The sequence below is a fragment of the Barbus barbus genome, assembly GCF_936440315.1.
Source record: "Barbus barbus genome assembly, chromosome: 3".
Lineage (NCBI taxonomy): Eukaryota > Metazoa > Chordata > Actinopteri > Cypriniformes > Cyprinidae > Barbus > Barbus barbus.
In genome coordinates, this window is record NC_136731.1 from 32003147 (window position 1) to 32022843 (window position 19697).

The window sequence follows — 19697 nt, forward strand, 5'->3', positions numbered from 1 at the left end:
TTTTGATAATCCATTTCACTTGCATATATGTCAAAATACAAAATAAACAATCTGTTGCTACTTCTGTTATGTTACGTTTTGAAAATACCATCTGCATAGCTCTCTAGGTTTTGTAACATAGCTTGTTTGTGTGTGTGTGTGAGTGAGTGTGTGTTTATATCAGTCCTGATAGCCAAATCCTATCCACCCTTAAGTTCTTGTGTATACTGAGCCAAAGAGGCATGTCAGTTTGAATCACACAGCAGGCTCTAACCTTCTAAGCTCGTGCTGGCTCTCAACACACATGCATGCATACACAAATTGGCCTGAAGTAAATATGAGCGGCGAGTGATGAGGTCATTTAAAGCATACAGAATCTGCCTGACTCATTCTCATCTACAGCATGTATTACTTCAGCATGAATAGCAGCTTATTCGCCACAGGCTTAACCAGCCATACGAGGAGATGGTGCAAGATGTTTTTTGGCCCATGCGGGGTGAGCATGATGCTACGCTCGCTTTGTGAAGCATTTTCTCAGTGAGGTTAGACTTGATTCTGTAAAACCACTGCTGCATTTTTCCTTGACCTGTATTTAGCACAAGGGGCTTAATGTGATTTTGCTAAGTAATCAGGTTAGGGCGATTGTTTGAATGTCTGCCCTCTCAGTATCAGATGTATTGATTCTTCACTGAGGTTTAGAGAGCCAGTACAGTTGCTCATAAATTTGCATACCCCTTAAAGAACTCTGTAAGTTGTTTAGCATTTTTTTTTAAATCTTAAAAATAAGATCATGAAACATTTTTAGTACTGCTCTTTAGAAGCTGCGAAATATAAATTCCACAATACTAAATAGTACTTGAATTTACAACTGTGGTCCTTTTCAAGATTGTATTTATCATTTTAATATTATGTTTTTATATATGAAGTTATATTTATTACTATATTTGTATTATTATATGTTTTATAATACAGTCCTTTGCAAAACTGTTGTAACTCATGTTGTTTTAAATATTTTCCTTGACCTGTGATTCTCACTCCATTTGAGTACATGATCCTGGCTACCATTATTGCTAACTGTATCGTCCTAGCCCTGGAACAGCACCTTCCAGACGGTGACAAGACACCCATGTCCGAGCGCTTGGTGAGTTCTGCTTGTGTTGATCAGTGTTTCTTTGTTTCTGTATATTGTAATACCAGAAGCCATGTAAACACAGGAACTAACCGGTCTCTGATGTATCATTCCTTTTGCAGAAATCCAGTGGATAATTCATGTTTACACACTCTTATTTATCTTTGTCTGTCCCTTTGTGTTTCTCTCTCACAGGAGGACACAGAACCCTACTTCATCGGCATGTTCTGTTTTGAGTCAGGCATTAAGATCTTGGCTTTGGGCTTTGCCTTCCACAAGGGCTCGTACTTACGCAATGGCTGGAATGTCATGGACTTTGTAGTGGTGCTTACTGGGTAAGTCAGAACAAACACATCAGCATTTTTAAAGCATTCACTAAGAATAATTGGTCACACTTAATTTTAAGGTCCAATTCTTGCTATTAACAAACCATTAACCATGACATTTGCACCAATGAACTCCTAATTTGCTGCTTGTTAGTAAAGTAGTTGTTAAGTTTAGGTATTGGGTAGGATTATTGATGTAGAACATGATCATGTAGAATATGTGGTTTATAAGTACTAATAAACAGCCAATGTTTTAAAAATAGGCATGCTAATAAGCAGCTAGTTAATAGTGAGAATTGGTCCCAATATTAAAGTGATACCAAATAAATTGCGCCAACTGATACAATTAGTTATTAGCATTGTTTTAGCACCTGATTCACTACAAGATTATGCAAATCAGGTACAAGTACTAGGGAAATTTCAAAATTCTCCATACTAATTTTGATGCCACAACACAAACTAGTATGCTATTGAACACACTCATTCTTTTAAGAAGTTAAGTATATCTGTTCACAGAGTGTCTGCACAAAAACCCATGACACTGTTTCACAGCAGTCCGAATTGATATTGCAATATTGCAAGCACTTTTGCAAGTTTACCTGTGAAATACTAACACTTTTGCCATCCATGCCACCTGCTTTCCATGTGCAGTAATAACATTAATTGCACCAGGCAGATAGTATCTATAATGAGCCCAAGTAGCATAGAAAGAAGGTGTGTTTGTGCTGAAAATAATGATAATGAGTTAATTTAAATACACCTGATGCAGTGCTAAACCAGCACAGATTATGCCTGGTTAAACTGGATTACAGGTGGCTAGTGAAGACAACACAGGTGCAAAAGTGGTGCAACTCTTTATTGAATTTACCCCACAAAATTTTTAATATCACTATGTTGGTGTTTTAAACATGCACATACTATGGCGTATTGGCTGCTGTTATAGTCGGTTTTAAAATGGGTGAATGTTTTGCCATTTTTTTCCCACATGAATTCTGCATGTGTTTGTGTAGACGTGTGTATGCCAGCTGTGACTGCACGGCAAGTGATGTTGTGTTCTCCTGACCTAATGAGCTCATGGTGAGCCCAGATCAGAGCAGTACTGCGGATACAAGCGGTGAGGACATGCTACAAATGTCACCAGAGAGAGAGAGCAAGACAGAAAAAAGAGAAACAGACAAGGAGGAAGGATGATGGGGGACAGCACAGGGCTGTAGACAATCACTTTTTTTTCCCAGGGAGGGGCAGAAGAAAATCTTAGACACACTTTACCTAGATTGTTGTCCTCTTATTCCAGTACCTTAGAGTCTGCTGAAAGTATCTTGACAGTAAGGAGTTGTAATCTTGTTGTAAGGAGTTTAGGTTTACAAAGTGCTTACAATTATCTGCACCAGTATTGTAGTGCATTATAAAACAATATGCAATAATAACATATTAAATGTAAATTCAAATTTTAATTCAAATAATTAAATGGATGCCACGGTATTGGGACAATAAAGCCCTCCCTATACCTACCCTAACCTTGCCCATTACTTTATTTTAAACTTTTCGATTATTACCTTAATTTTTATTGAAAATAAATACCTTTCTGATGTGATATGAGATCTGAAAAGGGAGAAAAAAAGTTTGGCAAAAGGCAGTTTCGAACTCTGGTCGATCTTATCAAAAAGACGATGGCATGTGCTTTACCTTCTACACCACTGGAACCAATATTTGATAATCGTCTTTCGTAATGTTGACTAACGCAATCACATGTTGGTGGGCGGAGCTATAGTGTAAATAGCCTCAGCCAACAAGGCAGGATATTTGCACTTATTGTAAATAGACACTCAGTTTATTTAAATAAGCTCTATTCACATCAAGATGTAAGATTTGATTAAAAATCCACCTCTGAAATTTTTCAGTATTTTTTAAAGGGTTAGTTCCCAAAAATTATTTATTCAAAAATTATTCACCCCCACGTCGTCCTGAACCCTTAAGACCTTCGTTCATCTTCAGAACACAAATTAAGATATTTTTGATGAAATCCAAGAGCTTTCTGACGCTGCATAGACAGCAATACAACTGACATGTTCAAGGCCCAGAAAGGTAGTAAGGACATTGTTAAAATAGTCCATGTGACATCAGGGGTTCAACCGTAATCTTATGAAGCTACAAGAATACTTTATTTTCTATATAACTTTATTCTACAATTCCTTCTCCTCCGTGTCAGTCTTCTACGCGGTCACGATAGTACCATGACAAATCTCTTTAACTGTGAAGATTTTGTGGTTATTTTATAATACAGTAGATTTAAGGCATTAAAGGGTTGCTCCACCCCAAAATGAAAATTGTCATTAATCACAAATCACTTACCCCCATGACGTTCCAAACCCGTAAAAGCTTAGTTTGTCTTCAGAACACAATAGTGGCATTTTGGAGAGTATCTGCTGGATGCAAACAGCGTACGCTGTTCTCTGTCAGCCGAACCACAAGGATACGCTGTTTTCATTCAAACTAAAGCGTAAACAAATGTAGAACGATATCCGTGTAGTGTGGGTAACACAGAACAGCGTACACTGTTTGCGTCCAGCGGATATTCTCCAAAATGGCCCTACGCTAACGCAGAGACGAATTGTTGAATAAAATTGTTATTTTTGTTTCCTTTTGCATACAAAAAGTATTCTCGTAGCTTCGTAAAATTCAGATTGAACCACTGATTGACTATTCTGACGATGTCTTTCTTACTTTTCTGGGCCTTGACAGTGTTAATTGTTTGGCAGTCAATGGGACAGTCACAAGCCTCCTGATTTTCGTCTAAAATATCTTAAATTGTGTTCCGAAGACGAACAAAGATTTTACAGGTTTGGACTGACATGGAGGTAAGTGATTAATGACAAAATTTTCATTTTGGGGTGAAGTAACCCTTTAAGCATTAAGCATTAATATAGCTTTTTTACATGCTATTGTACAAAGGTTTGGGATAGTGTTTTTTTGGGTGTTTTTAAAGAAATTCACAAAGGCTAAATTTATTTATTTAAAAAAAAAACATAGAGTAAAACAGTAATATTGTGAAATAGTATTATAATTTAAAATAGTTTTCTATTTTACTTACAGTACATTGCAGTGTCACTTGATCCTTTAAATATTATTCTAATGTGCTGATTTGGTTCTCAAGACTTAAGATTCAACTTAAAATTATCAATGCTAAAAACATTTGTACTTCATAATAAACCCTAATACATTTGTTCAGGTTTCTCTGATGGATAGAAACTTTAAAAGAACAGTTAGTGAAATACATGTTTGTAACATTATGTTTCTTTATGCTTACTTTGATTAATTGAATATGTCCTTGCTGAATAAAAACATAATAATAATAAAAAAACTGAAACTTCTGACATGTTTCTGTTAAAAAAAATTCAGTGAAATTCTGTCTATGCTGTTATGATGTCCACACTGCCTATCCTCCTGCAGTACAGATTTCTGCATGTTAGCTGCCTTTCCATCCTTCTCTTTGCACATCAAATTCGCTCATTCATCCTATTTTGTTTGTAATTTTGAAAACTAGGACTGAACGCAGAGGTGCTAATAGGTTGGCTCAGACAGATATTGCCACTTGACCTACAATCCACAAGCTTGATTGATCACCCAAAGTAGCTCAGTTAGCATTATTGCTAGCACACTGCTGGGTCTGGTTATTGGTAGTTTAACGCATGATGGGTGTTGTGAAGAATGTGCAGGAGGTATGTGTGGCCTAAACATTTATCATGTGACTTGCTCCATCACATCAGCAGTGAACTGATTCTCAGTGTTGTCATATTCTGAGTTGTACTGCATTTTGCGTGTAGTGAGTTTTCATACAGTTCACAGTTGTGTCATTCTATGAACTGGTGCCTTTTACAGTAAATTTTTGTAAGATTTTAAATGCTTTGTTAGACAAATAAATAGTTGTCATAAGTGCCATAGTCAGACAAAGAAATACAGACAACAGAACAACAGACAGCAGAACGGAGTTATTAGAGATTAAGGATGTCTACGAAGTATATGCATGCAATGAAATTAATGTTAAACATTCAGTATTGATGCCCGTATAGCTGATGTGCGCGAGCTGATGGGCTAAGCAAAGCACGCTGAGTGGATTGAGCGCGCGTCGGCGCAGATGTGCGAGCTCGTCGAGTGAATATTCCTTTCTCACAGACATCACTGGATAGTTTGTAGGTCGGTCGGATATGTCAAAAACAAGTAAAACAATACACGAGTTACTTAAGGTAGGGAGGGAGGGAGGGAGAGAGGGAGAGAGAGAGCGTGCGCACACTTGTTGTGTGATCTTTATTGATGTTCGCTCACTGCGACACGCATCATTTGGCTTAAAACTAAATCGTAAATATAAGACAATTTATAGGGGTATTCACTATAAATCATCATTTATTTTCAACCTTAAGCATACACGACATTCTGGCGAAAGTGAAACTAACAGCCTATGCGCTATGTTCTGTACTTGTCCCTCTCTTTCTGCACCGGTACAAATACGTGCGCAAGTTGCGCGTATTTTGCTTGCTTCATGAGTGATTATGCATTATATGAGTGGCTTTGGAATATAAATTGCAGCACGTTTAAGATAAAAAAAGCAACTTTTATTTCTGAAAATATCACAGTTAGGAGATTTATAGCGAGTGGTTCCCTGCATTATTACAGCAAAACGCGTAATTACAGTACTGAGCCACTGCAGTGGAGCAGCTCTAATGCTATTAAATTAAAGATGATGTACCATAGAGCAAAAAAAATGAACAGTGAAAGTAACAAAAACTTGTAAAATACATTTTAATGGGGATAAATAAGTGTGAAAATAACCGAAGATATTATACAGTCAAATAAAAATAAAGTAAACTGTGACATATTATAACCAAAAATTCTTCATACAGTGAACTACCAGTAAAATTGATACAAATTTGGGACAAAAAATTATTCAGACCGAGTCTGGGGGAAAAAAAAAACTGAAGTTCAGGTTTGCATGAACCTGGTTTATAGCATGCCCAGGAGACTGTCATTAAAGCTAAGGGTTGCCCGACAGAGTATTGATAGTTGTGTAAATATTGGCATACTAACACCTGTCTGAATCATTTTTGGTTGATTTGTAATCCATTATGTACCTTTCTATCAAAGTTATCTGACATTATCAAGCTGAATTTGTTCAGTTTTACTCTGAGTTCTTGTCATTTTATTACGATTTTCTAAACTATAGCGAATAAACGATGATAATGTGATAAATTTTAAAGGTGTTTGAATAAATTTTGGTTTGACTGTATTTATTTGATGAATGAAGTTAACCAATTAACATTATACATACTCTTTTGGTTTCTGTACCCAATATTTGAAAAATGTACAAATGCAATGAAAATATCAGTATCGGTACTCTGTATCGGCAAGTACCAAAAATTAAAGTATCGGGCGAGTACTGGAAAAAGTGGTATCGGTGCATCCCTAGTGATTATCCAGTTATCCATGTAAAGCGGAAATATGTAAGCATCATAATTATTTTAAACTGGAAAAAAATATATATGGTAAAAGGATTGACATGCAACCTAAGAACACAAATGTACTGTATATTGTTAATTAATACTACTCATTATTTTACTGTAAATGAATTACTACACTATAAAAAAAATTGCATTTTGTTGTAATTGTTTGTTAAATTTCCTATCAGTTTCTGAGTGAAAATGGTGCTACACCAGTGTTTTTTCAGTGTACTATGACCTCTAATAATAACAACAACAACATATTATTATTATTATTATTATTATTATTATTATTGTTATTATTGTTTGTAATAATGATACTAATTCTCAATTATCTCTAATTATTATGTGCATATTTGCGAATATAATGAATTAAGAAAATCAAGAACAAAGAATAATAACTGTTTAGAAAATGTCTGTATTAACACTAAACTGTGATTACTATGGTGTATTTCTGTAAGGGTACAAGCATAGGTGTGTGTATACCACGTCTTCTCTGTATATACAGTAAATGTGTTTATATGTGTACATACAGAATTATATTCTTCTGTTTGATCTTTCTGAGACTGTGTGTGTGTGTGTGTGTGTGTGTGTGTGTGTGTGTGTAAATGGGTCAGAGGGTGTGTTGGCTGCAGTAGGGAGGAGAGCTATAGCCCTGTTTGCCTGCTGCAGCCATTTTCTTTCCTCATTCCAGTCTTTATCATGTGCACAGTCAACGTTTGAAGTAGGTTGAGCAGTTGTCCTGTTTAAATTGCCTCACATTTTATTTAGAAGAAAAACAAATACATCATGAGCAAGGGTAAAGGAGGAAAGGGAAGCGAGTATTAGAAACTGAGAAAGAGAGCGAGAGCAGCTGCTGTGGCTGGTGGAAAGAACTGCTGTGTGTTATTGGGGTTGTCTTTCCGTGTTTCCAAGGGTTTAGTGAAGAAAAAGGAAAAAGATGGAAAAGAGAAGAGAAAGATGCAATAGGTTAGAAACAAGCAGTGGCTTGTGTGTGTATATGTGTGTGAGAGAGAGATGACAGAGAGAGAGAGAGGGAGGAGGAATAGAGCAAGCCAATGAGAGCAGTCTGTGCAGGAGCTGCTGCAGTAACCTGTTTTTCACTACTGCAGATGATCAATCATCCAGCAAAGCCTTGAGACACAAGAACTCTCTCTCTCTCTCTCTCTCTCTCTCTCTCCTCACACACTGATATTCTCTCTCTTCACAGCTGTTCTCTCTTTGCTGTGGTAGGTAAATGGCGGATGTGTCTTTCAGTTGAGGAGCACTTTGAAGATGAAATGATATGTCCCCTCAACACCTCAGCCCTGGTCCTTTGATATAACACACATTGATAGCCTTTTCTCTTTTTCCTCTATATCTTTATTTTCTGAGAGAATATGCTCAAAACACATCAAAATGTGATGTAAAACAGCCGCAACATCAAGCACAGAGTGCACAAATACACAATTCATGCACACACAGTATGGTTAAATGATTGAAATGGCCGAAATATTGCAAAATCACTGAACACGGATACATTAGCTGAAATGCAGCTATTCCAAAAAACATTTGTCATTTCTGACAGATGTTGCAGTTGACCCTTCGCAAAGAGCTTGACTGACAGGTGATCTGACCACTCATAACACCTAATCCGCCATTTTGTCCAACAAACAAACCAGACAGGATATTGGATTAACATGGGTGGAATTAAACTCGAAAAATGCTGTGGTGGTGACATCAATAAAATACCTTTGTTCATTCAAGTGTATTTTGTGCTTTAAGTAAATCGCAAAAGGCGATTGGATCACATGCCGCTTGAACTGAGGTGCTACAGCGATCTGTCATGACACTTAAAAGAGCTACAAAACGGTATTTATTGTTTGATTTTCTTAAAAAATAACCAAATTTGAAAGCTGGGACTTTGGTTTCATACCAGAAGTAACCTGTTCTGTCTTGTCTGTCGGCACGTTGATGTATTTTTCACTGCGTGAGAACATGGAGTGTGGCATGGCTTTCTGGTATGAAACAAAGTCTGAGCTTTCAAATTTGGTCTCTTTTTTTATTTTTTTTATTAAAACAACAAAAACTGTTTTGTAGCTCTTTAATCGGTCATGACAGATTGCTGTAGTGCCTCAAGCAGCACGTGAACTGATTGTATTTACTTAAAGAATGAAATAAACATGAATGAACATCAGAACGTATTTTATTTAAACCGTGGAAAGATGTCAATACACAATATTTTAAGTTTAAGTTTAAGTCCACCGACATTAATCTACTCTCATGTCTGGTTTGTTTGTCAAACAAAATAGCGGTTTCAGTGTTATGATGGGTCAGATCACCTGTCAATCAAACGTCCTGCGATGTGTCAAATTACATGCAAAAGTAATGTAAAATTAACTATAATTATATAATCACAAATGACTCCTCTAATCATCATTCTATGCTTTATATTTTTAATAGTGTTTTAAATTTTAAAATTGACTCTTAAAATTGACTCTTTGAAGCAAAATATGCTATTTATTTATGTAGCTAGCTTATCACATATATTAATATACACCACCATTAGGGTCCATTGATGGTACTAACTTGTTTTAACTATAGGGAATTTATTAGTGTCAGGGTCACCTTACCTAGTCATCTGTGAAATGTGTGTGTGTGTGTTCCCTATATTATGGAACAAATGTCCTCACGATGATAACAATAATAACCAGTAATTTTTGACCTTGAAGGGACATTTTTAGATCCCCATGAGGAAAACAGCTTAAAAATCATACAGACTAAAAAAAAAAATTAAAATGGCAGAAATGTTTTGTGTGAGGGTTAGGTTTAGGGTTATGGGGATAGAAAATAGTTTGTACAGTATAAAAACCATTATGTCAATGGAATGTCCCCCAAAAACATGTAAGTGTGTGTGTGTGGGGGGGGGGGGGGGGTGTTTAACCTTATGTAGATGCACAGAGATAAAGGACAAAAAGGACGCTGAAAAGCTCCTAATGAAGTCAAGACCTGGATGACAAAAAAACTTTACAATTGAATGAAAATAAAACCAAAGTGCTTCTACTGGGCCCTGCTGCTACTAACAATTCCATTAAAACACAGTGAGGTTTTCTAAGTAATAACCTACACAATCATGCAAAACATCTTTGAGTCCATTTTGATCCTCTTCTCCAATTTGATAAGCATGTGAATGCAGTTGTAAAGAGTAGCTTTTTTCATCTCAGATCAGTGGCTAAGGTGAAACACTTTCTAGTAAAGATCTTGAAATAGTAATTCATGCACTAATCTCTTCTCGTTTGGATTACTGTAATTCTTTGTACATTGGCCTACCTCAATCTACACGGTCTCGATTACAGATGGTTCAAAATGTCCAGATTCTTAACAGGAGCTAAGAAAAGGGATCATATCACCCCTGTCCTTGCCTCATTGCACTGGCTCCCTATAAAACTTAGTCAACTTTAATATCCTTCTTTTTGCATACAAGGCATTGCATAATTCTGCCCCGGATTATATTTGTGATCTCATCAAGCCATATTCAGCCTCTAGGTCTTTAAGATCTAGTGATCAGTTACTTTTATCTGTTCCCCGTTCACGTTGTAAAACAAAAGGTGATCGAGCTTTCTCAGTAGTGGCCCCGAAGCTGTGGAACAGTCTACCTTTAAACATCAGAGCTACTCCATCATTGGATGCTTTTAAATCTAGCTTAGACTTATTTTTACTCTTTAGCATTTGAGTGATGTTGTGTATCTACTTTGAATAGTTTAATTGGTGTTTTATGAAATTAAATTTTAATTGTTTTTGATACTTTTTACTTTTTGTTGTCTCCCCTTCCTTTCTCTTTTAAATTCAGTTATTTTTTGTAAAGCACATTGGATCAACTACAGTTGTGTTAAACTTGTGCTCTATAAATAAAATTTGCCTTGCCTCCTTCAGGGCAGGAGATTTAAACGTGAGAATCATTTGCGGAACCAATTGACTGAGTCTGTTTTGGTTTATGCACATGATTTCTGATTTCTGTATGGTCCAGTAGAATGTTTATATTTCATAGTGATTGTTTCCCCCTTGTGCGTATAGAGATAATGTATACTCAGTCCGATATTATTTGTTGAATACAGACAGTGTATTGGACAGACTGCAGAACATGTGAATGCTGTTGCTGTATGTTTATAAACCCATCAAACCCCTCCTTTTGCCTTGTTAGCGCAGTGATGCTAAGATTCTATCAATGACAAATGGCTCTTGTTCCCATGGAAACAGTTATGAATGAGAAGGCCCCAGTAACCGTAGAAACTGTCTGAATGAGGAATTGCTGGTTGCTATGGGGATATGGTGTATTGTGAGGAAGTCTATGGTGAGAGTCATCCTCATCGGCTCTCTAAACAAATAAAAACCTGAATATATTTTTGGCTTCACTGCTGGTACTGTATCTGTAGAGTATTGCTAACCGAATGGTAGTGCTTTGACTAGTAGCAGCACTGACCTACATTTACAAAAAACACTGCCACTTCCCTTCTGTTTTCTCTCATGTACGACTGTACAGACATTATCCCACACTCACAGTGTGTGTCTGGGATGTGGTGAGATGGATTGGCAGATGCCTCCCAGTGGGCTGCCCCCTGTCAGTGCGGTGTAAACACCTGTGAGTCCTCCTCTGTATCCCATAAATCCAATGTGCCAGGTTCTTTGGGAGCTCAACTGGAGCTCACACACCCACCGTTCACCTTCCTAAACCTCCCAAGCTCAAAACAGCAAGTCATCTCTCAGCAAGGGGTCTTAAATCTAGATGATCTGCGGCCTCTACCTAGAGGTAGTAGTAATAAAAATAATAATGATAATAATAATTATTTTATTTTTATGAATAGGCCTTCAGCTGAATTTATTTGACATAAAATTGCATAAAAAGTTTATTTTACTTCATTTGACATCCTGTTTGGCTGTGTGTCTGCTCCTTCATCTGTTTTTTTTTTTTTTTTTTTTTTTTTTTTTTTATGGTCATTAAAAATGTTAACTCATGCCATTAGGTTATTTTATTTGTGCGTGTATGTTTGTTAATTTGTATACTTAATGTTAATTTGTAATCCTATTAATTCTGAGTTAGGATTTTTGTTTTGTTTTAGAACAAGTACACTAACTGCTAGGCTTGTTTTGTTTTGTTTTAACACTTTACGTACCTTTACAGTGGGGGGGGGGGGGGGTTCTCATTTTCTAAAGATGACCGGGGGCCCTCTAGGTATTTTAGAATAGAATAGCATGGAACAGAACATGTACACTAACTGCTAGGGCTGTTTTATTTTGTTTTGTTTTTCTTATGAATAGGCTTTCAGTTACAAAGTTTGTTTTACTTGATTTGATATTTGACGTGTGGTTTGGCTGTCTGCCACTTCTTGGTCTTCTACGGTCATTAAAAATGTTAACTCAAGCAATTAGGTCATTTTATTTGTGGATGTATGTTTGTTAATTTGCATACATAATGTTAATGTGAAATCCTGAGTCAGGATTTTCCCATTGTGTGGACCCAGTGTCCCCTAATAGTAAAACCTGAAATTACAGGTTTTACCAACAGTCTATATAAGGAACATAGCTTAATAAACATATTGAAAAATATCTTAATGAAAAATGAATGTTAGGAACAGGGTTTCGAATCAAAAGAGTCATTAGTCCATTATAAAACAGTGGAAAGTCAATGAAAAGTCCCCACCCTCATAGAAACACAATTGTGTGAGCGTGTTAGAGGACGGGGGAGACAGTGTTGTATAATAAGTCAGGTACAGCTGACAGTGGTGGCTCTCAGACTGCAGCTCTATAAATAGACGAGGAGAGATAAATCAGCCAGTCAGCATCTTCCTCTCACTCTCATCCAGCTCCTCCCCTTTCTCTGTTCCCTCTTCCTCCTCCAACCCCCTTTGGCTCTCTTTCGTCACCTCCTCCCCTTTTGCTCTGTTCATTCTCTCTCTCTCTCTCTCTCTCCCCTTTATTTCTAATTTCTGTCCATCCCCAGTAATTTACATTAATATTAACTGCATAACCAGTTTTCCTTCAGCCTCTCCTATGTCCTTTTGCTTTTTTAGTTTTTAGTTTTTCAAGGGTCATTTTCCTATAAGTCCTGCCCAATGAAGCCGGTTTAGGTTGTCAGCTGTGTCCAGAAACACGTAGGTGTTGAAACTGATATTTTACTGCTGCAACTGTGGGTCTGAATGTTGCTTAAAATTCCTGTGTCACATGTTTCACTAGAAGTGGTGCTGTATCGATTCAGTTGGATTCGCGTCTTTTCCTTCTCTGCATGTTATCACTAAAGAGAATCAGTTTCCAGTGACTTTCCTGGACAAATAAAGGTCATATGAATACAAAGCAGTGGCATCCACATTTATCTCTATTCTCTGCACATGGACCTCTGACATTCACTCTGCGGGGGGACGGGCAGTGTGTGCCATCCTCTCTGAAACCATTAGTGCCCACTGCTTATTTTCTTGGAGTCCATAGTCTTGGACTCACACATTGTCGAGTAAATGTCTGACTAGGGGAAATGTTAATACTGTATGGTCATTTAGGATTTTCACTTTATCAGTGTTCAGAATGGGCATTAGTTTAGTCTGGATGCAAATAGGATTACATGAGCTCAGGTTAAGCGCCTTTGTCACCTTTAACACATGCTACCTTTCTTGAAAAGGTAGTTTTTAATCAGCTGAACAACTACTTAAACTCAAATGGATACCTGGACAAGTTTCAATCTGGTTTCCGAGCACATCACAGCACAGAAACAGCACTCATTAAGATAATAAATTATATTCGCTTCAATTCTGATTCTGGCAAAATATCAGTGCTGGTACTACTAGATCTTAGTGCTGCGTTTGACACTGTCGATCATAACATACTTCTAGAGAGACTGGAAAACTGGGTCGGGCTTTCTGGGATGGCACTCAAATGGTTCAGATCATACTTAGAAGGGAGAGGTTATTATGTGAGTATAGGAGAGCATAAGTCTAAGTGGACGGCCATGACATGTGGAGTCCCACAAGGCTCAATTCTTGCACCGCTCTTGTTTAGCCTGTATATGCTCCCACTAAGTCAGATAATGAGGAAGAACCAAATTGCCTATCACAGCTATGCTGATGATACCCAGATTTACCTAGCCTTATCTCCAAATGACTACAGCCCCATTGACTCCCTATGCCAATGCACTGATGAAATTAACAGTTGGATGTGCCAGAACTTTCTTCAGTTAAACAAGGAGAAAACTGAAGTCATTGCATTTGGAAACAAAGATGAAGTTCTCAAGGTGAATGCATACCTTGACTCTAGGGGTCAAACAACTAAAAATCAAGTCAGAAATCGTGAGGTGATTCTGGAGACAGACCTTAGTTTCAGTAGTCATGTCAAAGCAGTAACTAAATCAGCATACTATCATCTCAAAAACATTGCAAGAATTAGATGTTTTGTTTCCAGTCAAGACTTGGAGAAACTTGTTCATGCCTTTATCACCAGCAGGGTGGATTACTGTAATGGTCTCCTCACCGGCCTTCCCAAGAAGACCATTAGACAACTGCAGCTCATCCAGAATGCTGCTGCCAGGAGTCTGACTAGAACCAGAAAATCTGAGCATATCACACCAGTCCTCAGGTCCTTACACTGGCTTCCAGTTATGTTTAGGATTGATTTTAAAGTACTTTTACTTGTTTATAAGTCACTCAATGGCCCAGGACCTAAATATATTGCTGATATGCTCACTGAATATAAACCGAACAGACCACTCAGATCATTAGGATTGAGTCAGTTAGAAATACCAAGGGTTCACACAAAACAAGGGGAGTCTGCTTTTAGCTATTATGCGGCCCGCAGTTGGAACCAGCTTCCAGAAGAGATCAGATGTGCTAAAACATTAGCCACATTTAAATCCAGACTCAAAACTCATCTGTTTAACTGTGCATTTGTTGAATGAGCACTGTGCTATATGTCCGAACTGACTGCAATGAATTTTATGTATAATCATTTTCTTTAAATTTATTTTAAATCAATTTCTATATCATTTTAAAATTCCTTGTTTTTATTATTTTTATTTCCATGTTTTTATTGATTTTTTTTTTTATGTCTATTTCACTTTCTTTTATGTAAAGCACTTTGAATTACCACTGTGTATGAAATGTGCTATATAAATAAACTTGCCTTGCCTTGCCTTTTCCCAATTCAAAAAAACTGTCACTAAAAACAAATCCTGTATGAGTAGAAGTGCTGTTGTTTACCACAATATCCCAGGTTAAACTTTGACTGACCTTGTCTTTTCTTGTCTCTCCAGAATCCTGTCCACAGTGGGCTCAGACTTTGATCTGAGGACGCTGCGTGCTGTTCGAGTTTTGAGACCCCTCAAATTGGTGTCTGGGATTCCCAGTGAGTAACATTGTCATTGTTTACCCATGCACAGTATACGTACAGGTGTTGGACAAACTAACGTGAACACTCATTTTTAAAGGGGTTCATATAATTTAAAAAAAAAAGGTGTAGTGCGTGAGAATTGAAACTGAAAGGGACTATTGAACGATGGATTGACCCTGTATCAAGTTCATCACACTAGGTTTGAACTCATCTGGGGCTTTCGCACCAGAGGAACCTTTTCATAGTTTCTTGAACTATTGGCAGAAGTTCCTGGGTTTTGGTTTGTTTGCACCACAGGAACTAGGAACGTATTTAGTTCTAGGAACTCCGTTTGGTGGAACTAATTTAGCTACTTCTCAAAGTTGGGTCTAAAATACTTCTGTAGGAACTACCAGTAACGTAAGTGTACGCTGAGAGGACAAACGCACGCAAAACAGCGGCTACCCGGAATTTTTAAAAAGCCATGTAAAAATATTTACTCCACGAACATGGAAAACAGTGATAACAGCATTTACCTGTTGTCTGCAGCATTTTGTTCTTTTCTCCACCTCGATGATATGTAACACTGCAAGTTGTCACAGGAGATTTAGTCAGATTTTCATGCTCTTTCAAACGCGTAAACTGTGTGTTTACATTCTATCTCCATTTATTGCGAAACCCACAACACACTACAAAAACAGCTACGATCACAACGTCCTCCATTCACCGGCTGTTGATGTTTGTAAATCGCCGCTTCAGAATTCTCGCTGCTGGTGCAAATGCAACCAGGAAAATGTCTGAGGGAGAAATTGGTTCTCTACACTGTAAAAACAATTCCGTAAAATTTACGGTAAAAAACTGGCAGCTGAGGTTGCCAGAATTCTACCGTAAAAAATACGGTAGCAACGTTTTAGGTTTTACGGTTTTAACTTAAATTTACAGTTAAATACTGTAATTTCTTTAACTGATATAATCTTAATATACCAACCTATTAAAGTACGGAAATCTGTTTTATTCCTTTGAAATACACTGATAACCACCAAATGCAGGTGATGATGAGAAAGTCACATGATGAGCCAAAGCCCATCACAAGCAACTTTTAAACAATAGCATATACAGAAGGTGCACAGTGTCATTCACACAAGCACTAAACACCATCATGGTGAGACTCATTAAACTGAAATATGCTATAAATATTAATTTAACAACATTAGATGTAACATACAACCCTAATAAACATAACTGATAAGAAAAAACTAAGAAGAAACAGTTATTTTAAAGAAAAAACGTCAAATTCAAACAGAATTTGAAATGGAACGCAGGGAATTCTGGGAACGTCAGTTTACGGGTTTACAGGAACTTTCCGTTAACCATGTAACGGGTTTTTACCGTAGCATTTTCACAGTTTTTTTACCGTTAAAATCACGATCATTTTTTACAGTGTAGGACCCACCCTGCCAGGCTAGCTCCCAGAACAAAGTTCCTAGAACTATGCTGTGCGAAAGTGCCCATCACATGACTAATTTAATGTTTTTAATGTTTTTGCGAATGTCATATAAGAGCTTGGTTAAAGAGGAGGGTTAAAGGGATAGTTCACTCAAAAACACTCAACCTCTATATATGACTTTCTTGGAAGAGCCAGGACATTTTTTAATATAACTCTTTAACATAACTTCTTTTCATTTTTGGGTGAACTATATTTTAAATTGGGTTAGGTTCCTCAAATGAAACTATCACATGACCTGAGTAGACTTTAATACAGTGCAGAGTAAGGATTGCTTTTATGATGCTGATGCAGTATATTAGAAGAATGATAATTCTCAGTTTACATTATACCCTTTGTACCCATTATACCCTCTGCCAAAATTGATTTGGAATCCAATTTTATGCTGCAAAAAACAATAACAAAACTAAAACCTTCGACAATGTTAAAATGCCTGTTCTCTTTCTTCCAGGCTTACAGGTTGTGCTTAAATCCATCATGAAGGCTATGATCCCGCTGCTGCAGATCGGTTTGCTGCTCTTCTTTGCCATTCTCATGTTCGCCATCATTGGTCTTGAGTTCTACATGGGCAAATTTCACACCACTTGCTTTGACAACGTCACCGGTAGGCCTTTATGTGCTGGTTCTTACTCGCATATTTCTTCATTCATGATCTCCAAAACTGTCACTAACTATCGCAAGCAGACCAGTTTGATTGTGTATGAAAAAAACACCATTTTCTTTCTGATAGATGAGATACGAGAGGAGTTTCCATGTGGAAATGAAACTAATGCTCGGACCTGTCCTAATGGAACAGTATGTAAAAAGTACTGGATTGGACCCAACTATGGTATTACCCAGTTTGACAACATCCTGTTTGCCGTGCTCACAGTCTTCCAGTGCATCACCATGGAGGGCTGGACTGACCTGTTATACTATGTAAGTCACATATACAAAATGTCACTAAAGCCATAGCACTTTCTCATTTGATTTTTTTTTTTTTTTTGACCTATGCTTAAATAGACCCCAAACAATGTTCCAAGAGAAATGCTCAATTCTAATTGTTCTAAAGTGCTTGTGTGAAACCATAAATACATACATGCATACATACACACCCTACACACTACTGTTCATTTACTTGATCAAAAATACAATTAAAATTGTAATTTGTGAAATTGTGAGCAATTTTAAATATTGTTTTCTATTTTATTATATTTTAAAGTGATGACAAAGCTGAATTTTCAGCATCATTACTGCAGTTTTCAGTCACATGATCCTTCAGAAATCATTCTAATATGTTGATTTGTTGCTCAAGAAACATTTCTCATTACAATCAATGTTGAAAACACTTGTGCTGCTTCACAATGTGGAAACTGTGATGCTTTCTGGATTCTCTGAAAAATAGAAAGTTCAAATAAAGCATTTATTGGAGTCAATTAAATGCCTTCTTGCTGAATCAAACTATTATTTCTATTTAATATATATTTTATAGCAGCACAGCAGTCTTTGTGCAAGAAGCGCAAAAAACACTTTTGTCTCAGATAGGCTTGGAATTGGTGGGCCTCACCTTTTAACATGGACATCCTGTATTATTATGGTTTTGATTAATCCTCCGAGTAGAGGATTACTGATTTCTTTTACTTAAAGATTATCAGAAAGTATCCAATATAAGGGACTGAACAGCCCCACCTAATCCACATCCTCTGTACCTTTCAGTCGCAGACATACAGTAAGCAAAATCTCACCTATAGAGTCAAAGACGGTGCAGTGCATTTATAGTCTTATCGCTCGTGGCCAGCCTGTCCACTCTGAACAGACAGTGCTGTTTCCGGTGAGTTCACCCGCCCTCTGTGACAGAAAATAGGGCAGTGAAGTCAATGCTACGTTCAAGATTTTCACAAACTAATGATGTTACCTCAGGGGCCAGTTTAATCCCAATGCCACGTCAATCCATCTCGCAAATCAACAGCAGGTTTACCTGAAGGATTAAAAGTTTATTTTAGAAATGATCTTGCCAATGAGAATTATTCTGAGGATGGTTATTCCGTATGACTAAGGTTTGCAGTTCTGTACAGCCCAATCAGATGTCATCATCTCTTATTTGGTCTTACTGTATTTTTATCCCTTTTTTCTTTTTATTACTCTTGCTGCTTGGCTCGCTGTACACCGTTTTTACTTGCCCCAGCTTTTTTCTTCCTCCTGTTTCTCTCCAGTGAACGGGGCTCTATATATAACAGACCCCGCTCAACTGAAGTTATTCTTACAGCTGCTGAGAAAGAAACCTATGCAAATTTAATTGCAAAAAAGCTGCAGTACATACTTGGGCTTTCAGAGCTCTCAGACATGCAAAGAGAGTGAAGGAGCGGACGAAAAAGTAGTGGGGCAGATCAAGGGAGACTATGGGGCATAGCTACAGCAAAATCCCATTGTATATTACAAATATTGACAAATTGCTTTAGTTCTTTTCTCGTTTCGAATTTAAGCATCTGCGAAATGCATACATGTAATGTAAATGGAAAACAAAATCTAAAGATCTCAGCAGATTCAGCTGGGTTATTTTAAAATATCCTTAAAGGATTAGCTAGTTTACTTCAAATATGAGTTCCGGACAGGGCTGTGATGATAAATCTATGCATTGCGATTCATGGATCAATTCTGAGATTTTAAGAATGCATTGCGATTCTCTCTGGAATCGATTCTGAGCTTAGTTTTTAACAGCAGATTGCGTTCTAATCTAGTTTTTAACCATACACTCAAATGCTCTCGAAGAAGAGCACAGAAAAGAGCACTTGTGCGTTTAACTGAGTCATGTAATTGTGCTCATAATGCTTTTATGAAGCGAGATTAATGTAAACACAGCCCACTGTGAACACCCTTATAATTTGCTTCAGCCTTTTCGAAGTTAAGGAATGATTATTTTAGGTTCAAGTGTGTGTAAATAATTGGAAGCAAGCACATTACAG

General features: G+C 37.2%; 1 protein-coding gene across 18 annotated transcripts in view; it reads left to right on the forward strand.

Moving 5' to 3' along the window:
• Positions 1-1027: 1027 nt before the first annotated feature.
• The window catches only part of LOC306857700 (voltage-dependent P/Q-type calcium channel subunit alpha-1A-like), a gene marked incomplete at its 5' end in the record, with an annotated part of 80594 nt that continues 61924 nt past the window's right edge, over positions 1028-19697 (forward strand). For all 18 annotated transcript variants that reach the window (XM_079397765.1, XM_079397775.1, XM_079397776.1 and 15 more), the window contains 5 exons: positions 1028-1120; positions 1304-1443; positions 15196-15287; positions 17207-17359; positions 17486-17673. In XM_079397765.1, coding sequence (XP_079253891.1) covers positions 1028-1120; positions 1304-1443; positions 15196-15287; positions 17207-17359; positions 17486-17673 — 666 coding nt within the window. The remainder of the gene's footprint in view (positions 1121-1303; positions 1444-15195; positions 15288-17206; positions 17360-17485; positions 17674-19697) is intronic.